This window comes from Felis catus, chromosome B2, assembly GCF_018350175.1.
Source record: "Felis catus isolate Fca126 chromosome B2, F.catus_Fca126_mat1.0, whole genome shotgun sequence".
NCBI classification, from domain to species: domain Eukaryota; kingdom Metazoa; phylum Chordata; class Mammalia; order Carnivora; family Felidae; genus Felis; species Felis catus.
The window spans coordinates 98,343,425-98,359,992 of NC_058372.1; the positions used below are offsets into that span (position 1 = coordinate 98,343,425).

General features: G+C 40.3%; 1 protein-coding gene across 6 annotated transcripts in view; it reads right to left on the reverse strand.

Moving 5' to 3' along the window:
- PPIL6 (peptidylprolyl isomerase like 6) overlaps window positions 1-16,568 on the reverse strand; it is a 31,939-nt gene that overhangs the window by 13,731 nt on the left and 1,640 nt on the right. For 3 of the 6 annotated variants that reach the window (XM_003986442.5, XM_045058616.1, XR_006598619.1), the window contains exons 2-6: window positions 14,106-14,201; window positions 10,721-10,909; window positions 7,564-7,626; window positions 7,283-7,430; window positions 1,489-1,545 (exon numbers count right to left, since the gene is read on the reverse strand). In XM_003986442.5, coding sequence (XP_003986491.1) covers window positions 1,489-1,545; window positions 7,283-7,430; window positions 7,564-7,626; window positions 10,721-10,909; window positions 14,106-14,201 — 553 coding nt within the window. Of the gene's footprint in view, window positions 1-1,488; window positions 1,546-5,675; window positions 6,039-7,282; window positions 7,431-7,563; window positions 7,627-10,720; window positions 10,910-14,105; window positions 14,202-16,568 lie in introns of those variants that run through there. The other 3 variants (XM_045058617.1, XM_045058615.1, XM_045058614.1) reach the window with 3 other exon arrangements.

Sequence of the window (16,568 nt, forward strand, 5' to 3'; positions counted from 1 at the left end):
TAGTTTTACTTGAGGTATAAACATACAATCAAATGCATAAATCTTAGATGTTCACGTTGATGCATTTTGACAGTTCGTTGTGTATAGCTGTGGAACCAACACCAAAATACAAGATAGATCATCAAATCCTTTTAAAATTCACTACAGTTTTTTCAATATTAATTCTTAATATTTGTTCTATTCCTGTGTATTTGTTTAATTCTTTTGGGATACTTATCATCTCTATGTTGTATCTCCTCTTTATAACTTTCCTTTTTGTCACTTTCTTGTGTATTTTTTTTCTTCATTTCTTCTTGTTAAAAAAAAAAATCCCTCCTTCTACTTTTTACTTCTTTTAAGACACATATTAGTCATGTTTCTTTGGCATATGGTCCTTCTAGTTTGTTTATTTCTGAAATTTTCTTTTACTGTTAATTCTTTCCTAGTTCTGTAACCTCATGTCTAAGTTTTTCTAAATCTTATTTATGAGTTTTTCTGTCTTGTATCCTATTCTCAATGTCTTCTGGCTAATCCTAAAATTTTTACAGTTTTGATCTGTTTTTTGAGCATGTTTTTCCAGTGTATTTTTATTATCCATAGTGATGTTCCTTTACTCCTTATTCTCTTTTACTTCTTCTAATAATCCTGAAATTTCTGTTGCCTATTTTTATGTAAAATTAGGATTCCTAAACGTTTAGAAGGAGGCGTGGTTTTAGAAGGGAGGTAGCTTTTCTACCTTCACAAAGCTCCCTCTTGTGTTGTTTTCATGTAGTGTTCAGAAGAATGGCAGCTTGCTCTTTGACATTTCCTGGCTCTGTCCCCGTTGTCCCTGTATCCTGCATGACTCTGATTCCATTCATGGCACCTCCTCCTCATTGTGGACCTGTCCTGGAAGAGTGCCCTCCCAGATCAGTTTCCAGAGTTCAGAGAGGTTAGGCTGCTCCAGCCTCTCAAATCTTACTAGGGACCCCTTGTACTCACCCACTGCTGGCTATTTTGGGGTTCTCCTGTTTTCACCTCTATTGGATGTCCTGCTTTCTCCCACACAGACCCTGACGCCATGCAGATTTCGTAGCTGTTGGTAGTTTGTCCTCATCTGTTTGTATTTAAGAATTCACGTGGATACATTGTCACCTAGTTTTGTTGTAAGTGTTATCCACGGGTTTTTAGTTTTTCTATCTACTTATGTGGTCTGTTTTTATGTTGGAATTTCAAAAAATTCAAAAACTATGCCATCACCATTACCATCTTCCCAGGATCCCCAGTAGCAGTCTTAATGGGATGATTATCAAAGTACCAAATTCTGGGTATGAGCATGGCAAATTACAAGCCTTAAAAATTATAAATTCCCTTTGACCATACAATACTGATTCTAGGAATTTGTCCTAATGGAATAATATAATTTAGCATGTTACCTCAAACACCATCTTATTTGGAGTTTGAACTGTCCAGTCTTGTTAGATTTGAATTATCAGCTGATACATGACTGACAGATTTAAAGATACAGACCTTCAAATGTTGGTCCATAAATTGACTCGCCATCATCTCCTTTTCCAGCTACTATATCTGAGAAATAACAATAAACAAACATCAGAATTTTGAGACTAAAATAGAGCAGAGTAATGGTGGGGGTGTGCTTTAAATTATGATTCCACTTATACCAGTGACTAGAGTAAGTTATTTTTTTTTTAATTTTTTTTTCAACGTTTATTTATTTTTGGGACAGAGAGAGACAGAGCATGAACGGGGGAGGGGCAGAGAGAGAGGGAGACACAGAATCGGAAACAGGCTCCAGGCTCTGAGCCATCAGCCCAGAGCCCGACGCGGGGCTCGAACTCACGGACCGCGAGATCGTGACCTGGCTGAAGTCGGACGCTTAACCGACTGCGCCACCCAGGCGCCCCTGGAGTAAGTTATAATATACTTAACTGTTCAATACCTACACCATGAAAATATTACTATAACGCTTTCACTCATATTTTGTAAGCATTTTAACATTCGTGATCTTATTTTTTCCCCTGATAATAACTCTCTGAGGTAGGTTAAATTATAATGCAAAACCTTTGAAATGATGAAGTATTCAATTACAGTTGTGGCCACAATTTAAAAGGAAGCGTGTTCATAGAAATTCTGCTTGCTCCACGGGTTATTCCACAGTTCCATAGTCCATCTTGCTTTTAAGGAAAATGGAAAGATGAAACTGAGAGAATGGAATAGGAACAATAAGGTCTTTTTGGAACAGGAATAAAAATAGTTGCTGTGAAAATAATCAGTGTTCAAATTTTCATTCCTTGGAACCCTAGAATGATCATTCATTTATTTAGCCAGTATTTTGGAAATGAAGTTCCTTTATAATATAATGAAGTGGGTATTTTTTAAAGTATTTGTTATGTCTCATTTTGCAGTATATGTACCATGTACATATTTTGCCTTAGTCAGCGCTCCTGCTATAAACATCCTCCATGCACAAGTTACTTTTTCTCTATTTACAACTAAAAGGGAAACAAAGCTGACTAATGCAAATATCAGACTCTTGGTGGAAATAAAGTTCTCTGAGCTCTGCATATCCAGCTCCCCCATCAGCCCCTCTTTACTTCTTCCCCTCTCTCATTCACCCTCCTTGAGTACAGTGTACAATACGTATCTGTTGAAAGACTGTGCCATTTTAACTCAGTGTGAGTGATTTACCTGTATAAAAGCGTGCTGTTTTTTTAACAATCAGATGCAACAGCAAGCATATGGAGATAATTTATTCAGTACAGGCATGCAGCATTTAAATTGCATTCACAAAATGGGCTCAGAAGTTCACGTTAAGCCAGAAGTCTTCAACTTTCCTCCGTCTGATACTCCCCTCATGATTCACTCCAGAGCCCTCAGTACCTCTCAGGTATCTCTGAGAGTATCTCTGCAGTGGCTGAAGGCTAAATCCAGAAATGGAGAAGTTGAGGGTCCTCCAGCACCAATTCCTTCAGATCTTAGAGTTTGCTTCGCTCAGACAAATCTGCGTGTGGTTCCCCACCCTTACTAATCTCACTTGAACATCCTTTGCCCATTCCTCTTGCCCTTTTCTTCACATCTCCCAGGTAAATATTTTATATTGACACCACTTTAGTCAATACTTGAATTCAGCCTTATATATCTTATGTTATTTCTGTACTTCTGACAAAAAAATTCAGCAATGCAGAGTAGTGATTCAAAGTAAACTTTATTTTATTTTATTTTTTTAACGTTTATTTATTTTGAGGCAGAGAGAGACAGAGCATGAACGGGGGAGGGGCCAAAGTAAACTTTAAAATCAGATGATGGGGCTCCTGGATGGCTCAGTCAGTTTAAGCAAAGCATCTGACTCTTGATTTCAGCTCAGGTCATGATCCTGGTTGTGAGATCAAACCCCACGTTGGGCTCCATGCTGACATCGTGGAGCCTGTTTGGGATTCTTTGTCTCCCTCTCTCTCTGCCCCTCCACTTGCTCTCTTTCTCTCTCTCTCTCTCAAAAAGAAATAAATAAAATCAGATGATTTTGATTTAAATCTTGATGTTAGTTACGTTTTCCAAGCCTGTTTCATCATCTGTATAGACAGGAATAATGGTTAAGTGCCTCCAGTTAATTCTGAGGACTAAACAAGTACATGTTCTACTCATAGCACTTAGTGCACTGCCTGGCAGAGCATCCTGCTCATTCATCAGTGGCCATTATTGTGCAGCCTTGCATGCTAATGGGGTGCATTTTCTCATTATCATCATCTTCTCCATCATCATATTTAATATGATGATGATGACTGTGATGATAAAATGTATTAAACTATATCTCAAGAGCTCCTTCGGAAGACAGTGGGCCTTATGGGAGCCACAGAGAATCTCCCCCAAAGTGGCTTCACAACTGATATCTTCTCTCACTTTGTACTTTAGAAATGAATAGAATGTGTGCTTCCGGTTTATCTACTCATTTATTCATTCAGTCTTTCAACAGATATTTTTTAAGCACCTATATATAGTATACCAGGCCCCAATCTGGAACCCAGGGATAGAACAGCGAACAAAATAGATAAAATCCTCTGCCCTTATGGAACTTACTTATAGTCTAGTGAAGATAAACAGACACTAAACAAATTGTCTAGGAAATATGTAGTAGTATGTCCAGTGATGAAAAGTGCTATGAAGAAAAAATAAAATACTTGATTGTAAAAATAAAAATAAGGGGCGCCTGAGTGGCTCAATTGGTTAAGCATCTGACTTGGCTCAGGTCAAGGTCTCACGGTTTGTGGGTTAGAGCCCTATATCGGGGTCTGCGCTGACAGCTCAGAGCCCTCTTTGGATCCTCTGTCACCCTTTCTCTCTGCCCCTCCCCCACTGTCTCTCTCAAAAATAAATAAAGATTTAAAAAACATAAAAAGAGGCTAGGAGAGCAGCAGGGAAGGGGGTGCAGAGACCTGTGTGGATAGGAAAGTGGCCATTCTAAATAGGTTGGTCAGGTAAGTCCTTGCTGAGATGAAGTCTGGGCAAAAATCCGAAACAGATAGGAAATTGAAGCAAGGGGCCATCTGGAGGCATAGTTGGGTGGGCTGTGTCCCAGGCAGAAGAAACAGCAGAAGACCTCAGGCACAAGTATCCTTGATGTGCTTAAGAAACAGCAAGGAGGCCAGTGTGTGGAGCAGAGCCAGGGGAGATGTCAGAGGATGGGATGAGGCTGGGGGCAGTGCAGACCATGTAGGCCCTGCTGGTCCCATCGGGCAAGCTGTAGCATCGGGAAGCATGCTTAGGCACAGCATAAAACCACATTTAGCTCCCATATTCCAAAATTCTCTGCACAGCCCTCTGGGTATCCGATATGTGAAAGGACAACGTTTATAGAGCTTGGTACTCCCTATATACCATGTCACTGAATCCTCACCACATCCTGTGATATTATAGTTTTCTCCATTTTATGATTAAGAAACTGATTCAGAGATGCTAAGTGGCTAAGTACCAAGTGGTACACAACTTGTATGTATCAGGTGGATTTGAATCTAGTAATCAGCATTTGTTTCCAAACGTCCTTAACATTGCTGCCTCATTATTTGAAATCATGATCTGTGCATTTTACTATTTGGAAATTGTATTTCAAATAAGTAAACAAACAAGTAACATGACCTACATTTCCCAAATCTTGCTCTGGGGCTCGGGAGCGGGAGGGGGCACCTCTAACCAAAACCCAAAAATAAAACAACAAAGAACATAGCATCTGAGAGCCCAGCACATAATAGGCAACACTAAATTAAGTTTCAGGAGACCCAGATATTAAGACCCACTTAACTATTAATAGTCTACCGTTGACTGGAAGCCTTGCTCATAATGTAAGCAGACAATTAACATATATTTTGTGTGTTATATGTGTTACATGCTGTATTCTTATAATAAAGTGAGTTAGAGGATACAAAATGTTAAGAAAATCATAGGGAAGAGAAAATATATTTATAGCACTGTGCTGTAAAAAAAAAAATCTGTGTTTAAGTGGACCCCTACAGTTCAAACCCCTTGCTGTTCAAGGGTCAACTATAAGTTGGTATAGCAGTATGATGAAGACTTAGGTAGACCCTAAAAACTGTATATGTTTATGTTTATTGACATAGGAAGGTATATACCATAGATAGATAGATAGATAGATAGATAGATAGATAGATAGGGAGAGAGAGGGAGGGAGGGAGGGAGGGAGGGAGGGAGGGATGGAGGGGAGAGAGGCAGAGAAGGAGGGAAAGTAATGAGGTTAGATAACAATATGGGTGATGTGATTTCATTATAGAGAAACTGAGGGAAAATAGTTGATTTACCTACGAATGCTTGGATTAAATCTAAATTTTTCTCATCAGTCTCAGAATGTTCCAGATTGTAGAAAAATAAACATTATTAATTTAAGCCTCTGCGTATTTCATCAAATTCAAGCAAATGTCCTTACACACTAAGCCAATTATTTTTAAATTGCTGCCTGGTTGTTCCCAAAAGGATACCTCCCAAAAGGCCTCGAAAATTTAATTTTGTGCTGTTAGTCAGAAACCTAGTCTGTGTGAAGTCAAAGGATTGATCTGAAAAGAAAGCAAAAATGGAGACCAAAATGCTTTCACTCTTAATTTGACTTTGTAACAACATAACATTTTTGATAAGAAAAAATTTGTTTTCCTTTCTTTTTTCAAATTCCTACCTTTAGAATGTCTTTTAAAATCACTGTATTTTCTAAGTACTCCTATTAATTTAGGTGAGCATTTAAAATTATATTTTGATTTTTTTGGGGCGCCTGGGTGGCTCAGTCGGTTAAGCGTCCGACTTCAGCTCAGGTCATGATCTCGCGGTCCGTGAGTTCAAGCCCTGCGTCGGGCTCTGTGCTGACAGCTCAGAGCCTGGAGCCTGTTTCAGATTCTGTGTCTCCCTCTCTCTCTGCCCCTCCCCCGTTCATGCTCTGTCTCTCTCTGTCTCAAAAATAAATAAACGTTAAAAAAAAATTTAAAAAAAATAAAATTATATTTTGATTTTTAAGTAGGCCCCACTGGGCAGTGTGGGGCTTGAACTCATGACCCTGAGATCAAGAGTTGCATGCTCTATGACTGAGCCAGCCAGGCCTCCCTATATTTTGATTTTAGAAATGTTCTCTTCCTGGGGCACCTGGGTGGCTCCCTTGGTTAAGCCTCTGACTCTTGATTTCCACTCAGGTCATGATCTTGTGGTTCCAGAGATCGAGTCCTGTGTTGGGCTCTGAGCTGACAGTGCGGAGCCTGCTTGGGATTCTCTTCCTCTCTCCCTGCCCCTCCTTCTCTCTCTCTCTCTCTCTCTCTCTCTCTCTCTCTCTCTCTCAAAATAAAAAAAAAATATATTTTTTAAAAATGTTATTTTTCTTATACCACTTTTTTCTAAGTGTATTTATTTTGAGAGACAATACTCACATGCACATGCATGTGCAAGCTGGGGAGGGGCAGAGAGAGAGAGAATCCCAAGCAGGCTCCACACTGCCAGTGAGGAGCCTGATGTGGGGCTCGAACTCATGAACCCATGAGATGATGACCTGAGCCAAAATCAAGAGCTTGACCTTAACCCTTTTAATTTGGAATATTCTGGGTGACAAAACTTTAGATTGGTTTATTTCAAAACTTGGGGCATTTTTAAAAAGAATATGAATATCTTAATCATTTGGCCAATAAAATACCCTTTCAATATATACGATGTCTAATATTAAATATATCTAATTCTATATGAATTTCACAACGGTAGGTAAATACAACTTTAGAAATTCTGATTTCACATTGCAATTAAATTGCATTTAAGATTTTAAACTTACCTCCTCCTTGTATCCAACCATTCTGTACTATTCGATGAAAAATTGAACCCATGTAATGTAGCTTGATGCCACGCTGAGAATACCCTGCTTTTCCTGTGCACAAGACCTGAAAGTTTCTACATGTTTTGGGACATGCATCATAGTATAGCTACAAATAAAGATACAAGGTTTCAAAGATTAAATATTTAATATTTTGACAGTGACAGATTCCTACATCCATCCCCCACTTATTAAAAAATCAACAACAAAAATAAAGAAAGAACAACAAAAAAACCTCTTACCTCAAAAACCAACCTTCCAATTGGATGAAAATCAATAGAAATGTCCAAGAACACAAAACCATGCTATTAAAATTAGGGAGAAAAAGATAATGCAGGTCAATGTCTTGGAAGAAAGTTTTAGAAATGACCAAAAATACCACAAAATAATGCTTTCAGTGATAAGATTTCAAAAGCATTAACAGTAGAGAGGTAACAGCAAAGTTAAAAGAATGACTCAAAGAAGTTTCTTTTTTTTTTTTTAGAAGTTTGTTTCATTTGATTACATCAAGTCTTTACAACCTAAATAATACACTTGTTAAAACCCTTTGGTAGGGAAGCTTTGTGTCACATTAACCTGTCACACCAGACTGAGAACATGTAGCCTTGATATCCCCTACTGTGTAAGCTAGGTGGAGGAAGGAACGCTAGTTGGTCCCTTTGGAAAAAGAAACAGACTGGGAATTTTCTATTCTGAGTAATTTTGGGAAACATCCAATGTGATTGCCATGGATTTGGTTACTGTATGTTCTGGATTTCCAGAGTCAGCACAGATTAGCTAACCAAAGCCAGAACACATCCTTTCTGCGTGGGAAAACAGAGACACCATATACATAGGAGGTATGGTTATCAGGGGAAGGGAAGAGAATATGCTGTGCTTTCTTTGGCGTTATTTCAGTCCTGTCCTTATGTTCCCAGATGCCCCCAGCTCTTATTTTCAATTGACATCCTTTCTGGTAGAGACAGCTAACATTTGTGTGACCTCGTCCAGCTCTACAACGGAGCATCTAAAATGAAAACACCAGTCTCCATCGTGGTAGCATTAATTTGCAGAGCAGAGCACATCGAATTGGATACATTCTAGATCTTGGGCACCATTCTCATGCACAAAAATGCCACCTGATTTAACAAGCTACATAACTTACCCTACCCTATTTCTTAAGAGTCTAGGAAACATAGATGAAATCAGTTTTTAGGATATCACTGTCACTACTTTGTCATTTTAACCTTTTTTTTTTTAATTAAAAGACTGCATTAATACTGTGCTGGCATCCAGGAATGAAGTATTACATCCATAGCAATTACAATTTTAAGTTTTTTGTGCCTCCCAGCTTCTGTACTACAATTTCTGAGTTATAAAAGAATATTATAACTTTATTATGAGGCATAATATAGCAAACTTCATGGGCTTGGGAGAAAAGATGATATATTGGAAATTACGATTGATTGATGAAATGGGTAAGTCCATTCAGGCATCACTAAACTTCCCTCTGTGTCACTATATTATCTTTATGCAGTTGTCAAGAGTAGATAATTCTGAAAATTCTAATGAAAGAGCAAATGAGCACACTACCAGGTAATGTCACCTAGCAGCCAAACATGCAAACATAATTGTCTCCTATATCATTCCAACCCAGAACTAAACAAGTCCCTGCAGCGTGAAAAAGCTCATCTCTGCACAAAAAATTTAAGGATTTTCTCTGGAATCTAGGTCCTCCTTCCTCACTGCCGTTAATTCAGGCTGTTATTATCTCTAGCCCACATTACTATAGCAGTGTTCCAAGTGGCCAACCTGCCACCAAGCTTTCCCCATTCCGCCCCATTTCTGCCCTAAAACTTTTTCTTAAAAAGCAAAGATTATGTCATACTCTATGAAAAGTTCTGTTGGCTCAACTTTCTTGTAGAAAAAAATCTAACTCCTTAGTTCAGAATGGACAGTAAGTTCAACCTTTCTTTGGTGGATGTTTTTGTTTTTTTCCCCTCCTTAACATTTAAATACCTTTCCTATTTAGGGAATGTCTTACAGGGACCCACTATGCCCTAAAGACACTGAAGGGGCCTGATTCTCCCTCTCCTCACTCTGTGAGAGCTGAGCTATGGGGATATGATCTGGGCTGGATTAGTCAGGTGCTCCTGCCTGGGGCCTTGGATCTCAGGGAGTGATGCAAAGACAGCAGTTGAGAAGTAATTCTCCGTGAAGGTGGCAGTGTGAACCCAGGGCCAGTCGGGATGCAACTGCATCCAAGTTGCACATCTCTGGGATGAGACTCAGGCCACGTTTTCCTGTTGTTTCCCAAAACCTGGTTCTCTGGCTTTCCTGCCAATTGTGAGGTTACCAATATCCTTTCAAGGCATACCTTTTTTTCCCTTAAGTTAATCAAAGTAGTTTGGTATTGTTGGTGACTGATACTCTCATTTTCCCAGCCTCATTTCCTATTAATCAGGCCTCCTTGCTGTCCCCTGCCATTCCCTGAATATACCATGCACTTTTAGAACCTTGTCCTTTGGGACCCTTGTCCTGCTGTGAGCATTAAATGCCTTCCCATAACCCGCAGTTTCTAGTATTTTCCAAGTGCATTGTTTGTTCAGCCAGACATTCCCTGAGCTTATACTATGTTTCAGATTGTGTTTGAGGCAGTACAGTTAAGTGAGGATAAACAAAACAAGGTCTTTGCCTTTTTACAGCTTGGCACTGTAAAATCCTAGCACTGGGCCTTTCTGTGGGCACAGGCATCTATGAGCATGAAATGATCTTCAGCATGTGGTGCTTGTTGCTATAACAGAGTTTCTGAGTAAAATCACCAAGTGCTTTTACCTCTGTTGTCATTCCACCCTGATGTCTGTCTCTCACTCTCCTGGACCTTAAGCTTCATGACTGTCCTTTGCCATTGGAAACCCCCCTAGGGCCATAGCCTGCCTGGTCCAGCTCTTGCCAACTTGTCATGCTTTAAAATGTCACCTTTCTTCTCAAACTTCCCCTTCTGTTAGTGCAGTACCTCTCAGTTAGGTGTTAGAAGGTACTAATTAAATTTTTTCATACTAAGCGTGAATGGATGGTAAGCTCTACCTTCTCTGAAGCGGGGGGAGGTGTCTTTATGTTTTAAAATGGATAATCAACGCATATAAATCTCTAATGCGGAATAGAAATGTTTGAACAGGGATGCTTCCCTCGCACTCCCTGCAGTTTGCATGCTGTAAGATATGCTTGCTTTACACACCGCTGAGCCAAACCCTGTAATATTATATATAATCCTTTGCAGTTGGATTAGAGGTCATTGAGAACTTAAAACCTAGTCTCCTACTGTTTATATTCCTTCGTTAGGATATCAGTAATTAGTGCTGAATCAATATAAATGGTCAAAGATTCCACTATTTTTCTTTAAAAATTAGTGTAACTTGCCTTGGTGTCTCTTAGGAATTTAGCAGAATAATCCACAGTAAGTGCCTCATAAAGTGCAGGGGGCTTAAAATCAACTACATCCCACATCTTGTGAGCCCATTTCTGAAGATCAAATGCATCACCCAGGAACTGATCATTAACAAAACACATCACGTAGGAAGAATACTCCCAGATCTCATTCTTGAGTTCCTATAAAGAAAAAGGATAAAAAGCTGTATTGGCAGAGGGGGAGGGGAGGCAACCAACCTTGCTGAACCCATAAGCCAGAGCTTGGGATTGACTCTATAGCCTAATCTTTAAAAAAATAATTTTTTTGCCATCTTTTAGAATTTTGTTCTCAAGTAGAACTTAACATTTTTAAAAATCTGACATCACTGAAAGCAAAAAAATGGCCTAAAAGTAGTGTTAAAAATGGTACAGTTAAAAAAAAAAAAATTTAACAGCACTTGGGTGGCTCAGTTGGTTAAGCATCCTATTCTTAATTTTGGCTCAGGTCATGATCTCACAGTTCGTGAGTTCAAGCCCCGCACCAGGCTCTGCACTGACAGCATGGAGCCTGATTGGAATTCTCTCTCTGCCCCTTACCAGCTCTCTTTCAATCTCAAAATATATAAACTTTAAAAAAAAATTTTTTTTAAATGGTACACGCATAGAAGGAAGATTGTTATCTGGTAATAAAAATCTATGTGCATAGCATACTTGTTATGTTAACTTGAAAACAAAATGCAGTCTCTGGCTTCATTTGTGAAGTACATTTTACTGTGTGTATACTTGGAAAGGCTTGGAGCTCTGAGTAATACATGATTTTCAGTATCAAGGATGAAAAGAATGCTTTTTTGAGGGAGAGGGGTCAGGGTGAGGAAATGCCTCCTGGGGGGATTTCTGGTGCACCCCAGGGGCACTGAGGGAGAGAGCCCACCTTTGCCAACACTTTGAAGTGCTAAGCCCCTTAAAATGAAGCGCATTCGTGTGTTCATCCGCACACTAACAGTCAACCTCCTAAATTCCAGTGTGTGGCCACTGAGTAATGCTCCCTCTGAAGAGATCTGGTTTATTATTACCCAGGGCCAGTCCTGGGAAAAGCATAAATAATTTGGGACAGCTTTTCTCAAATTTTAGCAGTCAAGCAGAATTACAGATTCCTGAGCCCCATCCAAAGTTTCTGATTCTGGAATGGGGCCCTAGAATTTGCATGTCTAACGGCATCCCAGGAGATGCTGACGTTGCTGGTCTGGAGACCACACTTGGGGAAATGCTGTTTGGGGGAACAGCTTGCTTCAGCTTGCCAATTTGCTGCACTCCCACGTCTTCTCCTAGATTTCATATCCTATTCCTGCGCCCATATCAAAACCTGGTTTGAGGAAAAGAATAAACTTGTTCATGCTGAACTATAAATTACTCATAGAGCCTGTAGGTCAAGAGTCCCTAAACTGTTTAGATTTATCAGTTATCACATATTATAGAATGCAGAACTTTAAAAAGGGATATTTATTTAGCCTGGGTATGGCTAATGTGGATATTTAGTTAGCCTGGTGGGAGTAAGGCAGTAGAAGGAGCACTTTACTCAGAGGCTGGGGGTGCAGATGCCTTGTCTTTGTGTGTTTTCTGTACATGAGGAGGCCTCCTCACCTGCTTCAAGTCAGTGGGCTGGACCCAGTGGTTGTTGCGCCTTTCCAGCACAGAGATATAAGATGCTGCCTTTTTTTGGAGGGGAGAGAAAGGGCTTTCCAAAGTCCCAGAAGCCATCGCTCAAGGGTGGCATTACATTCTGCTGAAGCATTAATTAATTCCAGCTCAGACCTAACCTCAAGTGTGCTAAGTAAGTACTACGTATGACCCAAAGCACAATGCTTACATTGAAGGACCAAAACTGGCCTGAAACAACAGAAGGTTAAGGTGACAAGTATCCAAGAGATGAGGGTGGGAGATGGGAGAAAGGAAGGATAGGCAATAAAGAATAGGTGGAAAGAAGCAGCAGTGATTATGGAGAAAGCCTCATTCAGGCCTCGTGAGAAAAGCTGGAGGAAGAGAACACAAAACATCCCAAGGTTAGTAACCCAGGCTAAAATGGAGGGAAACTATGGAATGAAATCCACACCTATCTTTAAGAATACAGTGGGACTCTATAAGAGGAATGGGTGCAGACTACAGAGCATGAGATCATGGCTTTCCTGTAGGTGGAGAGCATGATACTGGTAGGCAGTGTAGGTAGTTTGGTGATAGAAATTTAACAACATAATTGTTTTATGTAAAGGTGACTAACTGTCCTGACCAGCTGTCCCAGTTTGTCTAGGACTGTCCCAGCTTTAGCACTGAATTCCTGTATCACAGGAAACCCCTCAGCACCAGGCAAACCGGGACCACTGGTCGCCCTAATTGTTGTAAGGATTGGAGTTAATATATACATAAGTCAAGAGATAGTGCCTGGCATATGACTGTGTTGGCTACTATTCTATCTGAATCCCAATCAAAATGTATTATGGCTATGAAAATGGCATGAGACTTAACAAATGGTATTCTTGACTCAGTCCTGCAGCATTTCTGTGACCGCACAGTGAAGTGGTCCCATAAAGCAACACTATGTGATAACCACAGGATCACAGGACATCCTTGTGCAACAAAGAACAGAACAATCAAAACTGCCCTGGTCAGGGGAAATGGGATTTCATCAGCCACTGGGGAGATGGAGTGGGGCAGGGAGACCAGGCGGGGATGGCAAGCAAGAAGTGTGCCCCATCTCAGGCTCGCTCCAACATGACGTATTGCTGGGCCACATACCACCTTGGAACCCTTCGTGTCACGTGTTCCAGGCAGCATTACCAGATGATCAGTGTTGGCACCCAGGAGGAAACTGCTGTCCCGGGACAAAGCCTGTTAGCCCTGGGGCCTGAGGTTCTCCAAGGGCGCTGTTAGTGGGGAGAATGCAGAGAAGAAAGCTTGAATTAGGACAAGGCTGCCCTGTGGGGTCCTGGTGCCTGTCATTGGAGCTCCCGTAGGCCACAGCCCCACACCAGCCCTCGGCTGTGTCTGTGCTGTCCACCACCAAAACCTTCCACGGAAGGGCCAAGAGTGCCAAGGTGTCATGGGCAGTGTGAGTATGTGAAGCGCAGGGCAGGAGGCTAACCATCAGCGGGGGTAAATAGCAGCATTGAGAGTTTAAAACTCGCCTCTATCACCTGTCTTTCAAAAGAAAATCCTGTGAATGTTTTGCTTTCTCTTACAATCAGCCCAGTACAATGATTGAAATGATTTAGGGAAAGTGTACGATTTAGAGAAATCAAATCTCGTTGCTCTAAAATTACTGCTTCAGTTTTTCCCAAACAATGCGCAGATAAATAATTTAGGCAAAACTTTGCTCATTTCCCATATCCCAAATATCCTTTACCCTTTTTTTCTCCTGTAGATATTGATCCCATGCAAATTCTTGAAGAGGAACTATTATAGGATCTTCAAATTTGGTTGGATAATTACTCTTCAGACTCTAGGTTTCAAAACAGAATAATTATAGAGTAAGTTCTCTTTTAAAGTAGAAATAATTTTCCCCCAATTTTTATGGGGACTTCGAGAGGTTTTATACAGTGGATACCCAGGCACACAGTCCGACTTCGATGCCCCCTGCTTGCTCCCAGAGGCCCCTGTGCTGATCTCCAGTAAGTCACTACCCAGTTCACACTGGGGCTCTGGTTTATGTGTCTCACTTCTAGAGTATAAGCTTCTTGAGGGCCAAGACTACATCCTAGTTTTCCTGTACCCCCACTGGCCTTGACATCTGGCATATAGTAGACCATCCACACATAGCAAATGAATGAACAAAAGAAAAAATAAATGAGTTTATGCCAATAGTTTTGTAATTTGCCATGTTCTTTTAGAACCAGTTTTTTTCCTAAATTAAATTATTACTAAACCTCAGTGGATCTAAACTTTTTTTTTAATGAAAAGAAAATGTTACTTTATTTAACTGCAGTGTTTTATTAGTTTCAGGTGTACAATATAGGGCTTCAGCAGTCCCATACATCACCTGGTGCTCATCACCTATTTCACCCACCCCCACCTCCTCCCTCTACAGATACTTTTAACTAAAATAAATAAATGTTATTATTTTAATTTATTGATACGTAGAGAATGACCAAAAGGATATTGTTGTGGTTACACCCCACAACAATAGAAAATACTAAATATTAAATATTTTAGGTATTGAGCACGTTTATTAATTTGTCTATATGAATCAGAGAAAGTTCATACTGGTTAACAATTCCTGTCAAAAAAAGTTTTGAGTCCTGACATGTCGCACTTTGCCTCTGGGTAAAGCAAGAGAAGGCAGGTAAGGCAATACCAATTAGGCCTCACCTTGCTGAGTGGGTCCGAGTAGGTGTGTCCACTAGGGAAAAGGGACAGCTGGCTGCTGCACTTGGCTCCTTCTCCACTAAAGAAGGTGCTTAGAGGGGCACCTGGGTGGCTCAGTCGGTTGAGCGTCCAACTTCAGCTCAGGTCACGATCTCACAGTCCGTGAGTTCGAGCCCAGTGTCGGGCTCTGGGCTGATGGCTCAGAGCCTGGAGCCTGCTTCCGATTCTGTGTCTCCCTCTCTCTCTGCCCCTCCCCCGTTCATGCTCTGTCTCTCTCTGTCTCAAAAATAAATAAATGTTAAAAAAATTAAAAAAAAAAAAAAAGAAGGTGCTTAGAGGTCCTTCTGTGGTCTAAAAGAGGACACTGGCGTGGCATTTTTCATCTGGGGTGGATATTCCAAGGGGCAGAGAGCCAGGGCGTGAGTGTATCCTGCCTTTGGGACCAGGGGGAGCCAAAGAGGGCGATAGCAATTGGGTCATTTCCTTCTTAGGCTATTGCCGAACCAACAGATGACGATGTGTCCTTTGTTCCAGTGTCCATGCTCAGTTTGAGGCACTTGTGTTTCTAACTGGGGGACCACCTAGAATAACTAATAAGCCCCGTAGTTTTCAAATTAAGCATACTTAATCATACTTTCTTCATAATTTAGTGTCTAGAACAGACTACATCCAAAACAGAATCTATGTGATACTTACTCTTCACAAATCTAAATCTCTGTCAGCATATTAGGTATTCAGGATTGCTCACCCAATGATCATGTTGAGAAATTATTCAAGGATCCTTTATTAAGATAAACTAATAGAATTTACATCCGTATGTTTTCATATTCAGATAGGGGTACAGTAGGCAAAAGCTTAAGAAAGGGAAAATTAATCTTATTAATATAACAAAGACATTGTTTTCTCGACTTAGTATCCTCTACAACAGGGTGTGGCAAACTGTGGCCAGCAGGCCAAATCTGGCACACCGCCTGTTTTTGTAAGACTTGAGAGCTAAGAAGAATTTTTAGATTTTAAGCAGTTGAAACAGAATCATTCCATGTCATGTGAAATCATATGCAAGTCAAATTTCAGTATCCTTAATTAAGTTTTATTAAAAGCACCATTCATTTACATATTGTCTGTGGCCGATTTTGCACAAGGACACAGTCAAGTAGTTGTGACTGAGAGCCTATGGCCCTGAAGGCCTAATAATTTAATATCCAGGCTTCACAGAAAAAAAAATTGCCAACACCTTCTCTACAGTGTGGAGCAGGCACAGAAAACATGTGCCTTCAGAAAAGGAGCTAAAGAAAAACAAGGGAAAAAAGTCCCTCAAACTCCTTAAATACAACTTAAGCCATAAACTTTATAGATCCCCTCAGCCCAGCTAACAGTCCATAATTTCTATTTATTTTGATGATCCACATATCATTTAAACAGACTTCTCACTTGTTCTCTTCCTCTTGATGTAAACTTCACCAACTTCTCAAATTAGTTTCTGTGAAATTGAATGAAGGAAGCC